The sequence below is a fragment of the Hemiscyllium ocellatum genome, chromosome 22 (genome assembly GCF_020745735.1).
Source record: "Hemiscyllium ocellatum isolate sHemOce1 chromosome 22, sHemOce1.pat.X.cur, whole genome shotgun sequence".
Taxonomy (NCBI): domain Eukaryota; kingdom Metazoa; phylum Chordata; class Chondrichthyes; order Orectolobiformes; family Hemiscylliidae; genus Hemiscyllium; species Hemiscyllium ocellatum.
The window spans coordinates 14,354,920-14,372,312 of record NC_083422.1 but is presented as its reverse complement, the minus strand read 5'-3'; the positions used below and the strand labels follow the sequence as shown (position 1 = coordinate 14,372,312).

General features: G+C 40.0%; 1 protein-coding gene across 4 annotated transcripts in view; it reads left to right on the top strand.

Annotated features, from left to right (window-relative positions):
- sgms1b (sphingomyelin synthase 1b) overlaps nucleotides 1-17,393 on the top strand; it is a 179,539-nt gene that overhangs the window by 147,895 nt on the left and 14,251 nt on the right. For 3 of the 4 annotated variants that reach the window (XM_060842342.1, XM_060842341.1, XM_060842340.1), the window contains 2 exons: nucleotides 6,470-7,377; nucleotides 11,866-11,983. In XM_060842342.1, the coding sequence (XP_060698325.1) occupies nucleotides 6,749-7,377; nucleotides 11,866-11,983 (747 nt within the window). In that variant the 5' untranslated portion in view covers nucleotides 6,470-6,748. The remainder of the gene's footprint in view (nucleotides 1-6,469; nucleotides 7,378-11,865; nucleotides 11,984-17,393) is intronic. The other variant, XM_060842343.1, reaches the window with a different exon arrangement.

Here is a 17,393-nt window from a genome sequence, read left to right as displayed (position 1 = left end):
AGATCAAAGCCAAAGGCTCTGCAATCTCCTCCCTGGCTTCCCAGAGATTACTAGGATAAATCCCATCCCCAGGGGAATTATACATTTTCATACCTTCCAGAATTGCTAACACCGCTTCCTTGCGAGCGTCAATCCTGTCTAGTCTAGTAGCCCGTATCTCTGACCACATTGCCTTTTGTCAGTGTGAATACTGATGAAAAATACTCATTTAGCACTTCCCCATCTCCTCAGATTCCACTTGCTACTTGCCACTGCTATGCTTGATTGGCCCTAATCTTTCTCTAGTCATTCTTTTATTTCTGATATATGTATAGAAAGCTTTAGTGTTTCCCTTGATCCTACCTGCCAGTGACTTCTCATGTCCCCTCCTGGCTCCCCTTAGCTTTCTCTTTTAGGTCTTTCCTGGCTAACTCGTAACTCTCAAGCTCCCTAACTGAGCCTTCACTTCTCATCCTAATACAAGCCACCTTCTTCCTCTTGACGAGAGATTCAACTTCCTTGGTAAACCATGGCTCCCTCGCTGAACCACTTCCTCCCTGCCTGGCAGGTACATATTTATCAAAGACACACAGTAGCTGTTCCTTGAATAAGCTCCACATTTCAATTGTGCCCATCCCATGTAGTTTCCTTCCCCATCCTATGCATCCTAAATCTTAATTGCATTATAATTTCCTTTCCCCCAGCAATAACTCTTGCCCTGTGTTATATACCTTTTCCCTTTCCATCACTAATGTAGACGTAACTGAATTGTGGTCACTGACACCATAGTGCTCACCTACCTCCCAAATCTAACACCTGACCAGGTTCTTTACCCAGTACCAAATCTAATGTGGCTTCGCCCCATGTTGGCTTGTCAGGAGATCATCCTACATACATCGGACAAAAGCTGAACCATCTAAAGTATTCAAGCTACAGTATTTCCAGTTAATATTTGGAAAAATAAAGTCCCCCATAACAACTATCCTGTTACACTCACTCCTATCCAGAATTATCTTTTCTATACTTTCCTCTACCTCTGGAACTATTCGGAGGCCTATAGAAAACTCCCAACAGGGTGACCTCTCCTTTCCTGTTTCTCACCTCTGCTGATACTAACTCAGTAGACGAGTCCTCAAACGTCCTTTCTGTCGCCGTAATACTGTTCTTGACTAACCATGCCACACCTCTCCCTCTTTTACCACCACCTCTGTACTTAATGAAACATCTGAATCCACATACCGGCCCCCGCCCCCGGTTCAGGTGTTGACCATCCTGTTTGTAGAGGTCCTTTTCGCCCCAGAATGAGCCCCAAATATCCAGGAATCCGACACTTTCCCCCTTCTGCACCACCCCTGTTGCCACGTGTTCAACTCCTGTCTCTCTCTCTTTCTCACCTCAGTAGCATGAAGCTTCTACCCTAACTCCCTGAATTTCTGTCTTACATCCCCATCCCTTTTCCTATCTGTGTCCTTTGTGCCTATATGGACCATGACATGGGACTGCTCCCCCTTCCCCAAGGATCCTGAAAACACAATCCGAGACAGAACCCTGGCACCTGGATAGCAGCATGTCAACCGTGAATCTGTCTCGTTCCCACAGAACCTCCTATCTGCCCCCCTAACTATGAAGTTCCCAGTGGCTAATGCTCTGCTCCTTTCCTGCCTTCCCATCTGAGCAATAGGGACAGACTCTGTGCCAGAGACCTGTATCCCATTGTTTACCCCTGGTAAGTAGTCTCCTTCAGCATTATCCAAAATGGTGTACTTGTTATTGAGGGGAACGGCCACAGGGGTTCCCTTTCCGTACCCTGACAATAACCCATCTGCCCTTTTCTTTTACCTGAGGTGTGACTACCACCCTTTAACTCCTCGCAATAACTCCCTCTGCCTCCTGAATGATCCAAAGTTCATCCAGCTCCAGTTCCCTAACATGGTTTTCGAGGAGTTGGATTTGGGTGCAGTTCCTGCAGATGAAGTCAGCAGGGACATTAGTGATCACCCTTGCCTCCTGCATTCTGCAGGAGGAACATTCACCAGCCCTAACCACCATCCTCACTGTTCTAAATGTCCAAAGAGACAGTTTCTTCTCTTTATTTTTCTACTAATTAATTACCTTATCAATCCTGTGCACAGAACCTTTTTTTTGGTTATAGGAGGAGTTGGGTTGGAGACAGTACCTAACTTAAAGTAGAGTTACAGGTAGATTGGATAGTGAAGAAGGCATTTGGTATGCAACCACTGGGATTCTATGAATGTCTCATGACTCTGTGAATCCAGCTAATAGTCAAGATCCAACATGCTACTGCCATCAGCATCTCTGCTTCAACTCTGGACATAGAAGTTCTCCTTTACTTGGTCTCAATGCCCTACTTGACAATGTCCTTTCCTTTGTTCCCAACAATGAGGAAATCATTCTCTTGGGTGACTTTAGTGCTAGATTCTGGGAAGATTATGGGCTTTGGACTAGAATAATAGGCAAGGAAGGAGTTGGTAAGGAAGGAGTTGGCAAGGTCAATACCAGTGGAACACTCCTCTTCACCAAATGTGCTGAACACAATCTGCTGATTACAAACACCCTATTTCGCCAGAAAAACAGGAGTAAAGTTTCCTGGCAGCATCCACACTCCAAAAACAAGCTGTTACTGGTGCTGACTGGGCAGGCAATGGACTCATCTCATCCACCATGAGAATGAAGATTTGGCCCAAAGGAAAACATTAAAATCAGAAGACTATCAAGAAATTCAATGTTGACATCCTCCAAGACATCAACCATGTACAGATGTTTCATCAATATCTTCAAGAACAGCTGCCTCAATAAATCCCACCATCCATAGAAGATTTCTGGAATCAAATGAAGAATGCTATCATCACCACATGCAAAGAAATACTTGGGTTCAAGATGAAAAATCATCAGGATTTGTTCAATGATAATGACCAACTACTCCAACAACTTAACGATGGAAAAAGCAGTGCTTTCATCCCCTTACAAAATAACCAACAATCAGCTACCAAAAGGCAACGCTATCAGGAATGTAAGGCTGCAGCCCAGAAGAGTACCTGAAACCTGAAAAACCAATGGTGGAGGAAGAAAGATCAGGAAATCCAACAGCTAGCAAACGCCAACAACACTCTAGGCTTCAACACAACTAAAGCTATTTTTGGCCCATTCAGTCATAGTCGAGCCCTTCTCAAAAGCAAAGATGTTTCGACCATCCTGAAGAGCAATGCTGACATCAGTCCTGGATGGAGGGAGTACTTTGAAGATCTTATAAATCAAACTGTCCCATCTGACAGGAATGTGGTCAGCAACATTCCAAAACAGCCCGTTGATGAATCCCTAAGCAATGTACCAACACTTGAAGTCAAAGAAGCCATCAAAATCATGACAAACACAAGGCGGCTGGACTCCATGGAGTACCAGCTGAGGTGTACAAAATGGAGGTAACCTGCTTCATTATCAACTGCATCGTCAACTCATCAAGATCTGGATAAAGATGTCTCATCAGACTTTAGCGAGTCAGCAATCATTACCTTCTACAAAAGGAAAAGTGCTTGATCGGAGTGTGGTAACTTATTGTGGAGGTTCCCTGTTAACAGTAACAGGAAAGATCCTCACCTGCATCATGAGCAACCGGCTCAAGCCTTTAGATGAGAAGATCCTTCCGGAGACACAAGCCAGTTTAAGATAATCATGGAACAATCAACATGATCTTCACTTTGTGACAACTACAAGAAAAATGTTGTGAACAATTTCAACCTTGAATATGATGTTCAACCACCTCACCAAAGTCTTTGCTCGGTATCACAGGAGCTCTTATGGGATGTCCTGTTCACCTATGGATGCCCCGAAAAGTACATTCAAATCTGGAGATTCCTCCACGATGGCATGCTTGCCGCAGTCATGGTCAGCAACAGTAACTGTGAGCCTTTTCAAGTCAGATCATGAGTAAAATAGGAATGTGTAATTGCCCCACCTTTGTCACCGTAATGATGGTGAATAGTCATCAAGGGCAACCGGTGCCCAGGATTTGAAATTGTCTACAGATCAGATGGCAGGCTTTTCAGTCTTACCCATCTTAAGTCCAAAAACCAGACCATCTGAGTTCCCTGAGTTCTAATATGCAGATGACAACAGTGTTTCAGCTCTCTCAGAAAAACCACCAACAACAGATTCTGACTGCCTTCAACTGTGCATACACAAAACATAGACTTATCATCAATTCCAAGAAGACTCCGATCATGTATCAACCTGTCACCAGCTGAGACAAATCTAATAGAGCCATTGAAATAACCCTAGAAAATGGGGGCCACTTTCCGTACCTTGGAAGTTCCCTCTTCTATGTCAACTTTAATGACGAGGTCCAGCATTGTCTTCAATGTGCTGAAACAGCTTTTGGACATCTCCAAATGAGTCATTTTATGTGACATCTGGCCAGACACCAAAATGTTAGTGTACAAAGCAGTGGTGATCCCAACGCTCCTGTATGCATCTGAAACTTGGACAACATACCAGCGACAAGTGAAGGTACTTGAAAAGTTCCATCAATGATGCCTTTGAAGCATTTGAATATCAGCTGGGAAGATTGTAGAACCAACGTCAGCATACTGAATGAAGCAAAAACAACAAACATTAAAACCTGCATCATCAAGAACCAACTAAAATGGAGTGGTCATTTTGTTCAGATAAAAGATGAGTATCTGCCAGAATAAATCTTCTTCTCCCAGCTTAAAGAAAGCAAACATTAAGTCTCTTCTGTTGTCCATCTCTTTTAAGATCTTTCAAAAGCCAACATGGAGAAATGCAACAACAACATTAACAATTGGGAAACCAATACCAAGGACAGGAAACTCTGACAAACCATCATCCGAGAAGGAACAACAACCTTGGAAGCCCACAGATGTGCAGAACTAGAAGAAAATGGAAAACAAAGCAGCAGGAACCAGAGCCCGATCGGGCCATCTGGAACTACTTGTCCTGAATGCAGAAGAACTTTCAAATTCAAGATTGGACACTCGAGCCACCTGAGAGCCCATAAATAGATCAACGGGACGAAGACCATCACCCTCGACCTTTTAGAGGTAGCCATAATGACGACTGCCAGTGCTCTATGAATCAAAACCCATTTCTTTCACCAGTCTTTGAAACATGTCTTAGACTCTAATCTTATTTACCATTTGCAAATTTGCTCGTGGCTTAGGTTTCATCCAGAGATTGATTAGTACCTTTTATAGCTTTGCTTTTCTTACTGGGCCTTTTGCTGGTCATAATCCCAATCTCTCCTTGTCCTGTCCCATCTGGATCCAGTTGTCATGGTCTCTGAGGTTGCAAACCTTGGAACCAGTCACAGAACACAGCCTGTCTCTTTTCCTGACTATGCTGTCCCTTACTACCACGATATTCCTATTTAATCCTCACAATTAAAAGTTTGAGGTTCCCTCCACTTCTACCTCCTCTGGCATCCAGTAGCCCTCTCATAACATAACATCACCCACCCAACCATCCTAACTGCATTTAAAGTAGCTAATTATATTCTGAATTAATTAAAACTCTGGTCCTATTTGTGTATTATTATTTTAATCAATCTGTTTGGACATATTTTGACCACACCCCTGGGGTAGGTGGGACTTTAAGCAGACTCTGGAGAGGGTCACTGCCACTGTGCCACAATAGCCCCTGTTATAAACCTGTTTGTTTATAATTCCTATTTTGGTTAACATTGTACTTGATTGTAATTCCTTGTTTATATATATATATCAGAGAAAATGCTCTCCAAACAATCATTTAGCTGCTTCACTGCGATTCTTTATGAATGTGGACTTTGCTGTTCTGGTACTAACAGGGTTCCCTCACTTTATAAACTGTCCCCTCACTCTCCTGATGATCTCTGTTGGTTCCCATTCAATTCTTATCCCATCTCCCTCTGGTTATCTCTCTCTCCCTGATGCAAAACGAGCTTCTCAATGTTCTTGCTCCTCCCCTCTCTTTAGCTTGATTTCTCTCTCCCTTTTTCTCTCCTTTGCTCCTTATTTTTCCCATTTATCACTTTGCCCTCCCCTTGCCATTTTGCTTCTCCCTCCACCTTCATAAGATGATTAAAATGTAGTTGTGGGAAGATTTTTCAGCTTATCTTTTAGCACTTAAGATCATTCCTAACCATCTTTGTTTACTGGTGCAAATTTAATTAAACTCAGGGCAATTTAATATGGAATCAAATACAGGTGTATACGTCTGCTAAAGTCTTCTGTATTATTCCCTTTCAGAAGTCTAGCATTTTTTGGTTTACCTTTGCTAGAAAATCATAATATTGAGCACATAATGGCATCAATTTAAAGTTAAACATAAGGGAAATTTCAAATTAGCCATTTTACTCCACTTTTGTTACTAACATTCTGCTTATTTTTGTGTTTTTACAGAAAAATTCTTTGCTTCTGCACTTCTAATTTTCTCCTTATTGTTTCTCCACTCCCCTTCACCCAATCTTGCCCACTAGGTTCACGTCCCACCTCATTTGACGGAACTTTATTGCAGTGAAAGATACCAGCAATGAGGATGCCATAATGTACTAGCTGAGAGAAAACCAAATCAACTGATACATTTCGTGTGCCAAACTGGATTCTTGAAAAGCAAGTTTTGTTAATGTTCTCAAGACAAAATGAGCAAGCCATGGAGAGAACGTTTTTTTTTCACTTCGGAAGGGTAAAATAATTTTTGAAGATGCTGCTGCCAACTAGTGCCCACTTTTAGTTCACTTGACACTTGATTGTTTATCATGGCAATGGAGGTGGTAGAATGGTCACCCAAAGATGTGCTGGCCTGGCTTACTGAACATGGCATGCAGGAGTACACTGATGCATTTCAGAACAAGCTCGATGGCCAAGGCCTGTTAAAACTGTCTCTAGAAGATTTCCAAAGACCACCTCTGTCTCTTGTTGCATCAGATAATGGTCAGCAACTGCTAGAAAAGATAGAAACACTGAAGATGGAGCATCACATTGAAGTGCACAAGAATGGTCATGCCAATGGCCATCTTAACATGGGTTCTCTAAATGCTGACAGTGAGAATGACATCCATAATAAAACCAAAAGGACTGGCTTGGCAAATGGTTACCGAAAAGACATGATTAAAATCCCCATGCCAGAACTGGAGCAACTTCGATTCTCTCTGGAATGGTGGAAGACTGGTGTGGCTTTCCTTTATGCACTTTCTTGTTTTCTACTTACCACAGTGATGATCTCAGTTGTCCACGAACGTGTGCCTCCCAAAGAGGAGCAGCCTCCTCTACCGGACAAATTTTTTGACTACTTTAACAGGGTGGAATGGGCCTTTTCCATCTGTGAAATTAATGGCATGATACTTGTAGGATTATGGCTGGTTCAGTGGGTGCTAATGAAATACAAGTAAGTAAAATTAGCAATGACTTGGTTTTCCTTTTTGAAGTCTTACGTAACTTTAGCTCCAAATATGAGAGTTACTGAGACTACATCAATTCTTGTGTATTTTAGCTTATAGTTATTTTTCCCATAAGATAGAGCAAGTCAGGGAATCAAATACAGGTTGGGGCTACATCCTTTCAGATAAGGAATCATTGTTATGTAACATTGGAACAATTGGAATTTTAGGTTGCCACTTTCTAATGAAAACAAGACTGCGTGTATTATAATGGACTAACCCAATTGAAGTTATTCTCATTGGAGGGTATAATAACAAAAATTAAAATGTATCAGCCATGAATAAACCAAATTTAATTTGAACTGTTACATTTTTATACATAATTGTTATATTTCAATTTGGACTACGGAACTTCTTTTCGGTAAACAGTTTTCTGTAATTTTGGTTTGGTACTGTTATAGACCAGGCCCGACCCCTCGAAACATTTTAAGCAGGTAGTCCAGACCGTAACTTTGTTTTTTTTTCAAGGTAAGTGTAGATTGGATATTCCTGGAGTGAATTAGCTGGTCCGACTGAAACAGACAGAATTTATTGACAAAATTATGGAATGAACCACAAAAAACAGAAAAAAGAATACTGGATAATTTAACCTGTCCAAAAATCCGGCAGACTGTCCTGACCTAATGATGCTGTTCCGAAAATAGTTGCAGCAGTCCCAGTAAACATATCCCTTAGTGCAGAGTAAAAATGAAACAAACCAGGGCTTGCAGGCTTGGTGTTTGTGTGTGTGTTTGTGTGTGTGTGTACACACTGGCCGGACTCAGCCCAGCAGCCGTTCTTCACACACATTGCTGCTGAACTGAATCAAAAACTCTACTCTAAACGAAGGCTAGCTGCACAGCGAGCTGGCCTTCCCCTTTGATTATACCGTTTTTTTTTAAAGATGTGAAAGCTTTAGGCTGGAGGCATTATTTGTTAGGTGTAAACAAAAAGGGCCCTAATAATCCTTTCATACCCAGCCAAGTTGGAGCTTGGCCAATTACCCCCTCTAGAAAAACTCGAGGGCATAGTAACCTTGTAAAAAGACCAGCATTGTGACAATGCAGGTTAACTGCAGTGCAGTGGTCAGTCTGTTTGAATGCCTGACTGCTTTGTAAACCTGAATATTGGTTGGAGAAACTAATCATTTTCAGGAGTTACCAGCCATATAGTTGGTACAGTTAAAGTTTTCATCTAGTTGGCAAGATTTAGAGCTCATAGCACATCCTGGGTGATGCTAGCCATGAATTATCAATACTCATTCCATTTCATGGCAATTGCAGTCTGATGTTGCAGTTAGTGTGGGTCATTCCAAGCCTAGCACTTTTACTTCATTATTGTTTAATTTCAGAAGAGGACAGAATGGATAGTATGGAATAAGATGGTATGGAAGTTAATTGGTGTTATTTTGATTCTAATGAAACTGGATGAATTTTTCATTGAAAGGTGCTGAAAGCTTATGAATAAATAGACTTGATTAATTGGTATGAGGAAATCTAGTGCCAACGTTTGAAACTGTAGAATGAACCACTTTAGCTAACCATGGAAGTTGAGAGTATTCTGTTGAAAAGTTAATAAGGAGGCCAGAGTCAGTAATGGCTCTTAAGACTGGGGTACATTTAGCATCCAGCAAAGGAGGGCTAAAAAGGTAGAAAATAAACTATGTGGGCAAACCAGTGAGTAATGTTAAAAACTGATAGGAGTTTTAAATAAAAAAAGAAAGGTCAAAGTGAACATAGGCCCCTTAGAAAATGAGTCTGGGGCGACTGTTTTGGGGAACACAGAAATGTCAGAGGAGTTAAAATGATATGTTGCATCAGTCTTTATGGTGGAACACTCCACTAAATACTAAAGAACACAGGAGAAATTAAGTGCCATCACTGAAGAAGTTATATTTAAACTAATGGGGTTAAAGACCGACAAGTCCCCTGGCCCTGATGCTTGTCTTCTGGGATCCTAAAACAGGTAACCGCAGAGATATTGCAACTGCACTGGTTGGAATTTTACAAACAATCCATTGAATTCTGGAGAAGTTCCAGAGGATTGGAAACCTGCTAATGTAGCATTCCTGCTCAATAAAAGTGAGCCACAAAAAACATGTAACTTAGTCCGATTTGTATATATTCTATCATTGGAAAAGTATTAGATTCAATTATTAAGGCAGTAATAATAGAATATTTGGAAAATCTTAATCTAATCATGTAGAGTCTCTCTGGCTTTACTAAATTAGTCAGACATGATTTTTCTTTCATGGTGTATTCACAGAAGTCTCAACTAGAGTCGAATAAGGGGAACCAATTGATGTGTTATATTCGGACTTTGAGAAGGCAATCAAAAAGTACCCCTCAAGGTTAAGTCATACGATAAGAGCCTATGCTATTGGAAATAGTATATTGGCATAAATAGTGAATTCGTTCATAGGCAGGAAATACCAAATGGGGATAAAGGGTTCAATTTCAGGTGACCTGTGGTGTTAGTGGGGTTCTACAAGGATCAGCGCTGGGAGCACAACTGTTTACAAGTGTGTGTGTGTGTGTGTGTGTGTGTGTGTGTGTGTGTGTTTTTTTTATATGAATGGCCTGGAGGAAGAATGTGAATGCACTGTAACCAGATTTGTAGAAGGCGCAAAAATAGATGGAATTGTACTTTGGGTGATGGATGCAAATAGTTAATAGAGAAAGATTGTTAGTTAAGTGGGCAAATGTTTGGCACGTGTGAAAATGCTAAGTTGTCAAAATAACAGAATATTATTTAAATGGACAAAAACTGCAGAAAGCTGCAACACAACGAAACTTGTGCATGAAGCACTGAAGGTTAGGACATTACTGAAGCAGGTAATCTGAGAAGCTAATGGAATGTTGGCACTTATTTCAGGGTGGTTGGAATATAAATGTAGGGAAGTCATATGCCAACTGTACAAGGTGCTGGTGAAACCAGGTGTCTGGAATACTGAAAGCGGTTTCGGTCCCCTTATTTTAGGAACGATAACATTTCATTGGAGGCAGTTCAGCGAAGGTTCATTAGGATCTCCTGTGGTATGGCAGGGTTGCCTTATGAGCAAAGGTTAAACAGCTTGTGATTACTGTCTGGAATTTAGAAGAGTGAGAGATGATCTGATTGAAACATATAGGACTCTTAATGGGCTTGAGAGGGCAACTGCTGACAGGATGTTTTCACTCATGGGAGAACCAAGGATTAGAGAACCTAGTCTCAGAATAAAGAGCTGCTAACTCCTGTCTAAGAAGAGAAATTTCCTAGGGTTGAGTGTCTTTGGCATACCTTGCCAGAGCAAAATGTGAGGCAGAGCCTTCATGTATATCTAAGGCTAAGGTAGACTCTTGATTGTCAGGGGAATCGAGGGTTACAAGAAAAGGGCAGGAAAATGGACATGAGGAATGTCAGATCAGTCATGGTCTTGTTGAATGTCTAAGCAGGCTGAAGGGGTCGAATGGCCTCCTGCAGTTCCTATTTCTTAAGGTCTTTGGAGATGAATATTAGATTCTGGTGAATAGATTTTGTTTGAGCTGACCTTCGGGGTAAGGTTAGAACAGAAATTCCGTTTCAGTGACAAGATTCACTTGAGTCTGTTTGCACCACAGTTCAGTTAGGAATTGATGAAAATGCCCATTCTCAACTCTTAGTTGCTTGGGAAAGTAAGTTTTGCCCTGTGGAATATTTTTGATGGCATGTGGAGATTGCACATACAAAATAGTGATACGGTAATATTTGCGTATGTTCTAATTGTCGTCACCAAAATAGTAACTTTCTGAATTATCTTTTTGAAAGCAAACCCTATGGTTTGTGGAAAGGGAGGAGAGTTCTGAACAAATGTTCAAAAATTGCTTTTTTATGACAGGAATGAGGAAGGACATTATACAGAGCCCAAGATCTTAATCAAGTTTTCAATTTTATTTTGTTGAGTTTTCTGTGATTTAAAAATGGGCAAAATAAGAATATTTATTGGCATCTTAGTAAATGAATGCATTTTGTGTTGGGTGAGCTGTATATAGCAGGAAGTCTCCAGTTTTGATTCTACATTTGTGCTGAATTAATTGCATCTGAGTTAGAGCTACATCAAATAGCTGCCTTTGTCAGGGCAAGGGTAATTCAACTGGACACTATTGGTGATTATTCTCGAATTATACTCTCCCACAGAATGCTAAAACAAGTTCAACTTGGTTGTAATGCCTTACAGAAGTAGTCAGTGCATATCTGTGGAGTGCTATCCTTTGGTAGATTGCTCTCTCTGGGGAAGATTCTTTTCAATGTTTTTTAAAAATCAGTCTTGGGTGAGAGCTTCATAAAACCTTTTATAATGTTTGTATGCCTTGGAAAATTTAAACAATACTGCCATGTTTAATAGTAATTTAATTATATTAGTTTGAAATGTTAATATTTATTTCCCCCTTTTTTTTCTCTCTCTGTCTCCCTCTCTCCCCATACACTCTGCTAATTAGATCTATCGTGGGCAGGCGATTCTTCTTCATAGTTGGCACGCTTTATCTGTACAGATGCATTACAATGTATGTAACAACACTTCCAGTGCCTGGCATGCACTTCAGCTGTTCTCCAAAGGTAAGTCTGATTAAATCACCACAATAGAGGATAACAAGCTACCAATTTTCACGCCACTGAAAGTGTAGAATTGTGTGTTACTGGTGAAGGTAAATGGAAAAGAAAGTATAACATTTTTACTTATTTCATGAGAAAATTAAAATTTTTGATATGTTCTAAAGAATTTTGTCGTTGGACCATATGTGTTGAAATCTATTCAGAATTAAAGACAGAAATTAAGCTTCGATGCTCTGTGAAACTTGTTTTCATTTACTTGTAGCAAATTGTGTGGACATGCATTGAAGAGAACAAAATTGGGTGAATTTACCCTCATATCTCATCAGAGTTGGGTATAGACTGTGGAAATGTTTTATAAACTTTTTTTGTTCATTCATTGGGCTTAACTGGCAAGGCCAATATTTATTGCCCTTGAAATGTGGTGAGGGGCCTGCTTTGAACTGCTGCAGTCAGTGTGGTATAGATACACCAACAACTAAGTAGGATGTCCCTGCCTTTGAAATGAAATAATATAATTGTGTTCAAGTCAAGATGGTGAGAGATTTGGGAAGGCAGTCTTGAGCATTCAGATCTTTGTCCATGGTTCTTTGGACCAAGGCTTTAATGAGATCTGGAGTAGAGTACTGGTGAACAGGTTATGACTGAATAATTGCTGCTTGAAAGCAATGCCAAATGATTCCTTCGATCACTTTGCTGCTGAGTGAGATTAATTGGGTAATAGTTTACCAGTTCAGTTTGTTGTGGGCAGAATAACAGATTAATTTTGTCCAAAATAGACCTGTTTAAGCATTTGATTTATTCCTAAGTTTCTTTCATCTTCTGAGTTCAGGGACCTTTTGAACATTGTTAGAGATATAGTTTACCGGTCTGTACCTTTAGAGCAATTTAATATGGTGCTCGTTGAATGGGACCAGGGAAGGATTTTTTAAAAAGTCTGTTTTGTGATATGGATATGGCTGATGAGGCCAATATTTAAAGCCCTTGAGAAGTTAGTAGTGAGACACTAGTACATTGTGGTCATCCACAGTGCTGTTTAGAGCGGAAGATAAACTTTCCTATATTGCAATTGATGATAATTAGATTTTTCTAATTAGTGGAGAAAGTAAAGAGTGTCACTGTCTGATAAGGCTGCTTCCGGGATTAATTCAATGTCTGTAGCCTGTTAACAAACGTGCCACACACTGACCACACACTTCTGCAGAATTAGAAGAAGCCTTACAAACATTGTAGATTCAATAAAGTTTAGAAGTTCAGTTTGGGAATTGAGTACAAACAAAAAAGATCAAAAGCAAAGGTAGCTAAAAGGAATAGATTTTGAAGAAATTAGATTGAAGTGGATGGTGCCATTCTGGAACAAATTAATGAGTTTATCTGTAAAGAGAGATGATAACACAAAGTAGCAGATCTGTTTGAAGAGGAGTAGAGATGCCCAGAAGTCCATTTGTGAAAATGGAAGATATATTAACAAAACTCGAGTGTAACAAAGAAAACTCCTATGATACACTTAATCCACTTTTCTGTGTAGCCTAGGAACCTGGACAGTAAGTAAGGATCTGTAAAAGAAAATAGAGGCCTTTGCAATGTGAATGTTAATGTGTACATTAAAGTCCTGTACAAAAGATCAGACAAGATCTTTGCAAGAGCAAAAATAACTTGTAACATCTGAAAAACAAAAAGCTATCATTTTGGTTATTTGATCAAAGCTGAAAGCCTACAGAGAGCTCAAGCAGGCAAAGTGAGGGTGAGTTAGCTGGCTGACAGATGTTGAGGACTGGAGGTTTAAAAATGGTGTCCTAAAGGTGGGTGTGGCATATTATGATATTAGTTCTCATGCCTGGAAATTGCTTTAAAAAAGCCTTTATTACTGTGTGAGATCCAGGCTAGTCCTCCTATTGAAGGTTGGTTTATTCGGATGGCTGGTTTGGGGTGCACAGGGTGCCAACAGCATAGTTCAGTTCTCTCACCAGCCAAAGTTACCATGAAGGATTCTCCTTCTCGATCTCTCCCTTCAGCTGAGTTGTGGTGACCCTCAGGGTAAACCACGACCAGTCATTGCTCTCTAATGAGAGTGCAGTCCTATGGTCTGATAAGATTATGGTGACTTTACTTAACATTTGCTTAAAAATCATGGAAATATTGCTTCTGTTTAATTCCAGAATTTTATTGGTTACATTTACAGCAATGTGAAAAATTGTCCAGATAAAAGCAAAAAGCAGGAGACATTTAACCCAGTTACTATGATATCAGTCTACTCAATGAGCAGTTAAACCTATTAAACAGAACTTCCTTAACAATAACCTGTTCACTGATGCTCTTTGCTTGCTGCCAGGACCGCTCATCTCCTGACCTCCCAACAGCCTTGGTTCAAGCATAGACAAAAGAGTTGAATCCCGGAGGTGAGGTGATGCTGACTGCCCTTGGCATCATGTCACGTTTGACCAAGTGAATCGGGAAGCTGTTGTTGCAAAGCTGGAGTCGATGTGAATCGAGGAGAAAAAAGTTTTCCATTGATTGGAGTCAAATCTACCACAAAGCAAGATTCTTGTGGTTGTTGGAGGCTAGTCACCTCCATTCTAGGAAATCTCTGCAGGTCTCCCTTAAGGTCATGTAGGCCATACTATCATGACCCTTTCCATCCTGCCCCATACCAAATGGACTGCATCCCGTTCAAGAAAGCAGCTCGTCACCTTGAAGGCAACTAGGGATGGGCAATATATGCTGGCCCAGTCAGCAACTCCTATAACCCTTGAATGAATTAATAAAAACTTTTTTTTTCAAATTGAATGCTTGTTGGTTTTTTCCACTGCTATACCCTGCTGAGGGAAAGGTGAGTTACTTCATTGTTTTGCAAACTCCAGTAGAATAGACAGCTGCCAATTTGTGAACTTGTACAGTATAAATTGTTTTTGTGGATCACCATACATTTTGTAGCAGGAATCCAATGCAAATTCATAACTTGAAAAATAGAATTTGTCGAGGGAAAAACAGGTCATGTTTCAAGTGTGTGATCGTGTTAACCTGAACGGTTAACTTTTGTTTTCTTGACTGTTGCTGCGAGACCTATTCAGTTTCCAAAATTTGCCTTTTTTTGTTTGATTTTCAGCTGATGCACAGTTTTGCTTTAATAAAAGTATATTTGTACAAAATTCTGCTTTTTCTTTCTAAAGTTGAGCCTGTTACTAAGACAGAATATACTCCTAGTCTGGTTAAAGTCCAAGATTTATCTTAGTTAGCTGAAAGATGTGTAAACTGGTCTGAACTTTGTTGCTTGGAATTATGTAATCACAAGGAAGTTTTGTGAGCATTAGAAGTTCGGAGATGTGTTGGATATTTGTAAGTTGGCAGCAGAAGGTTTGAGTGATCAGGCTGGTTGTGACCTGTTGTAACAGGAAGGATAATTTGGGGAGATTTAAGACATGTCTTGTAAATGTCGAGCGGGTAGTGCTGTGCTGTTTGTTATCGCACTGTTATCACCTGCCTTGGACCCAGAGTTATAGTTAACCTGATGGGTAATAAATGTGCATATAGTCAAGTTCATGATTGGCTGGGACAATTAGTTGAAATAAAGGTACCTGGAAGTAAATGATCAGATTTTGGTCCCAACTCCATTTTTCTATCCTTTGTAAGTCATTAGTCTCCTACCTTTGCCTTTAAAAATAGTCAATGCCAATGCCTGTACCTCTGCCGCTATCAGGAAAGTTGAAGATCATATTAAATTAAGAGACTTGTTGAAAATGTAACAAATAGTTCAAAATCTTTCACTGTTTCCTAGTCGCCCTTAAATATAAACATGTAAAAATATGTCAGTCATTTATATTGTTGCCTCTTCCTCTCGAGCTGTATCACTTCATAGCTCTTTGCACTACATTTCATAAGAACTATTCGTAAGAAATAGAAACAGGAATAGGCCATTCGGCCCCTCAAATCTATCCCAGGCCTCAATTCACTATTTTAACAATCTATCAGCCTGTTTTGTTTTTGAGAAAAGAATATTTGTAGTGATCTAGCCTCCATAACTCACTGGGGCAGAAAATTCCAGAAACCTTCTAGGAAAAGAAATTCCTTCCAATCTCAGTTTTAAATGTGTCCCCTTATTCTGAAACTGTGTTCCATAACTTGAGATTCTCCCATTAGTGGAAATCACTTGCTAGTTGTTTCACCCTGGCATTGAGCTCGGGAGTGCTATGATATTTCCTGAAGCCTGAAAAATAATCATTCACAATTATTGTTTCATGTCATTCACCCAACTTTGAATCCATGTAATTTTGGTGCCATTTTATTCCATAGGCTTTAAAGCTGCCAAAAGTCCTTTAGGCAAACACTTCATCAAATGCCTTTTGTAAGTCTGTTTACATCACATCAACTGCATTTCCACATTGAGATTTTTTTCATGAGGTAGCAGGAAAAGTCAATCAAGTTGGATAAAGATGATCAGCCTCCAACCTGTGATTTCCCTTAACAGATCCACAATTGTCAAGTGACTTTTAAAAGCTTTCTTAGCACCAAGGTTAAATTAATTGTAAGTAGCTAGAATCTCTGTATTCAGCTCTGAAAAATATTCTCATCAGACTCAGAATATTAGCTCTCTCTCTTGCCACATATGTTGCTAGACTACTGAGTTTTTCCAGCACTTTGTTTTTATTCCTGGCCTTGATCCTTTTATAAGTAACTGTCTGTTAGCCTAAAAATTACTTAATCATTCCTGCTGTCTGTGACAGTCAAAGTAAACACATGCAAGGATTCTTTCTCCCACTAGCAGTGAATCTTTATAAACATTAATATTTACAAATATTTTTCTAGCCACATCAGAGTCTTCCTATTCCAGTTCTAGCTTTCTGTTCATGATGTCCCACATTCAAGGTTTTTCACCCTCCCAAGGGTGGGAAGAGGCTGAAAGGAACTGATGTGCTCCCGCCCTCTATCGCTGTACCTGGAGTCGACATAGAAATTAAAGATCTTGAGAAGCACCTAGAATTCCTCAATTTACTTGTCTTTCAGGTTGACAAAGCATTGAGCAAGTTTCTGTACTTAAGAATTATAATTTTTTGCAAATAAATAGATTCTAACATGATCGATAGTCTTCATCAAAGTCTGTTAAAATTCTTTATAGGCAGAGGGGAAGACTCTGAAGGCAGTTCCATAGTCCCTGTTCATAAGATTTGCTGAGATGATTCATATCCTGCTCAGAATGCTGTTTCTCAGTCTTTCTCTAGATGCTTTCACTTGTTTGCAGGAGGCTCGGGTTAACTGGTTAACACTGTGGTTCACTGACTTATTAAAAGTCTTAGTTCGCAGCAACTACTGAAGTAAATCATTATTTTTCAGGCTGTGTTCCTTTTTTTAGCTGCAAGAATATGGACAGCGACTGAGCTTGCAAAGATCTGTCCATTTCTCCCTACCTTGGTTCACAGCC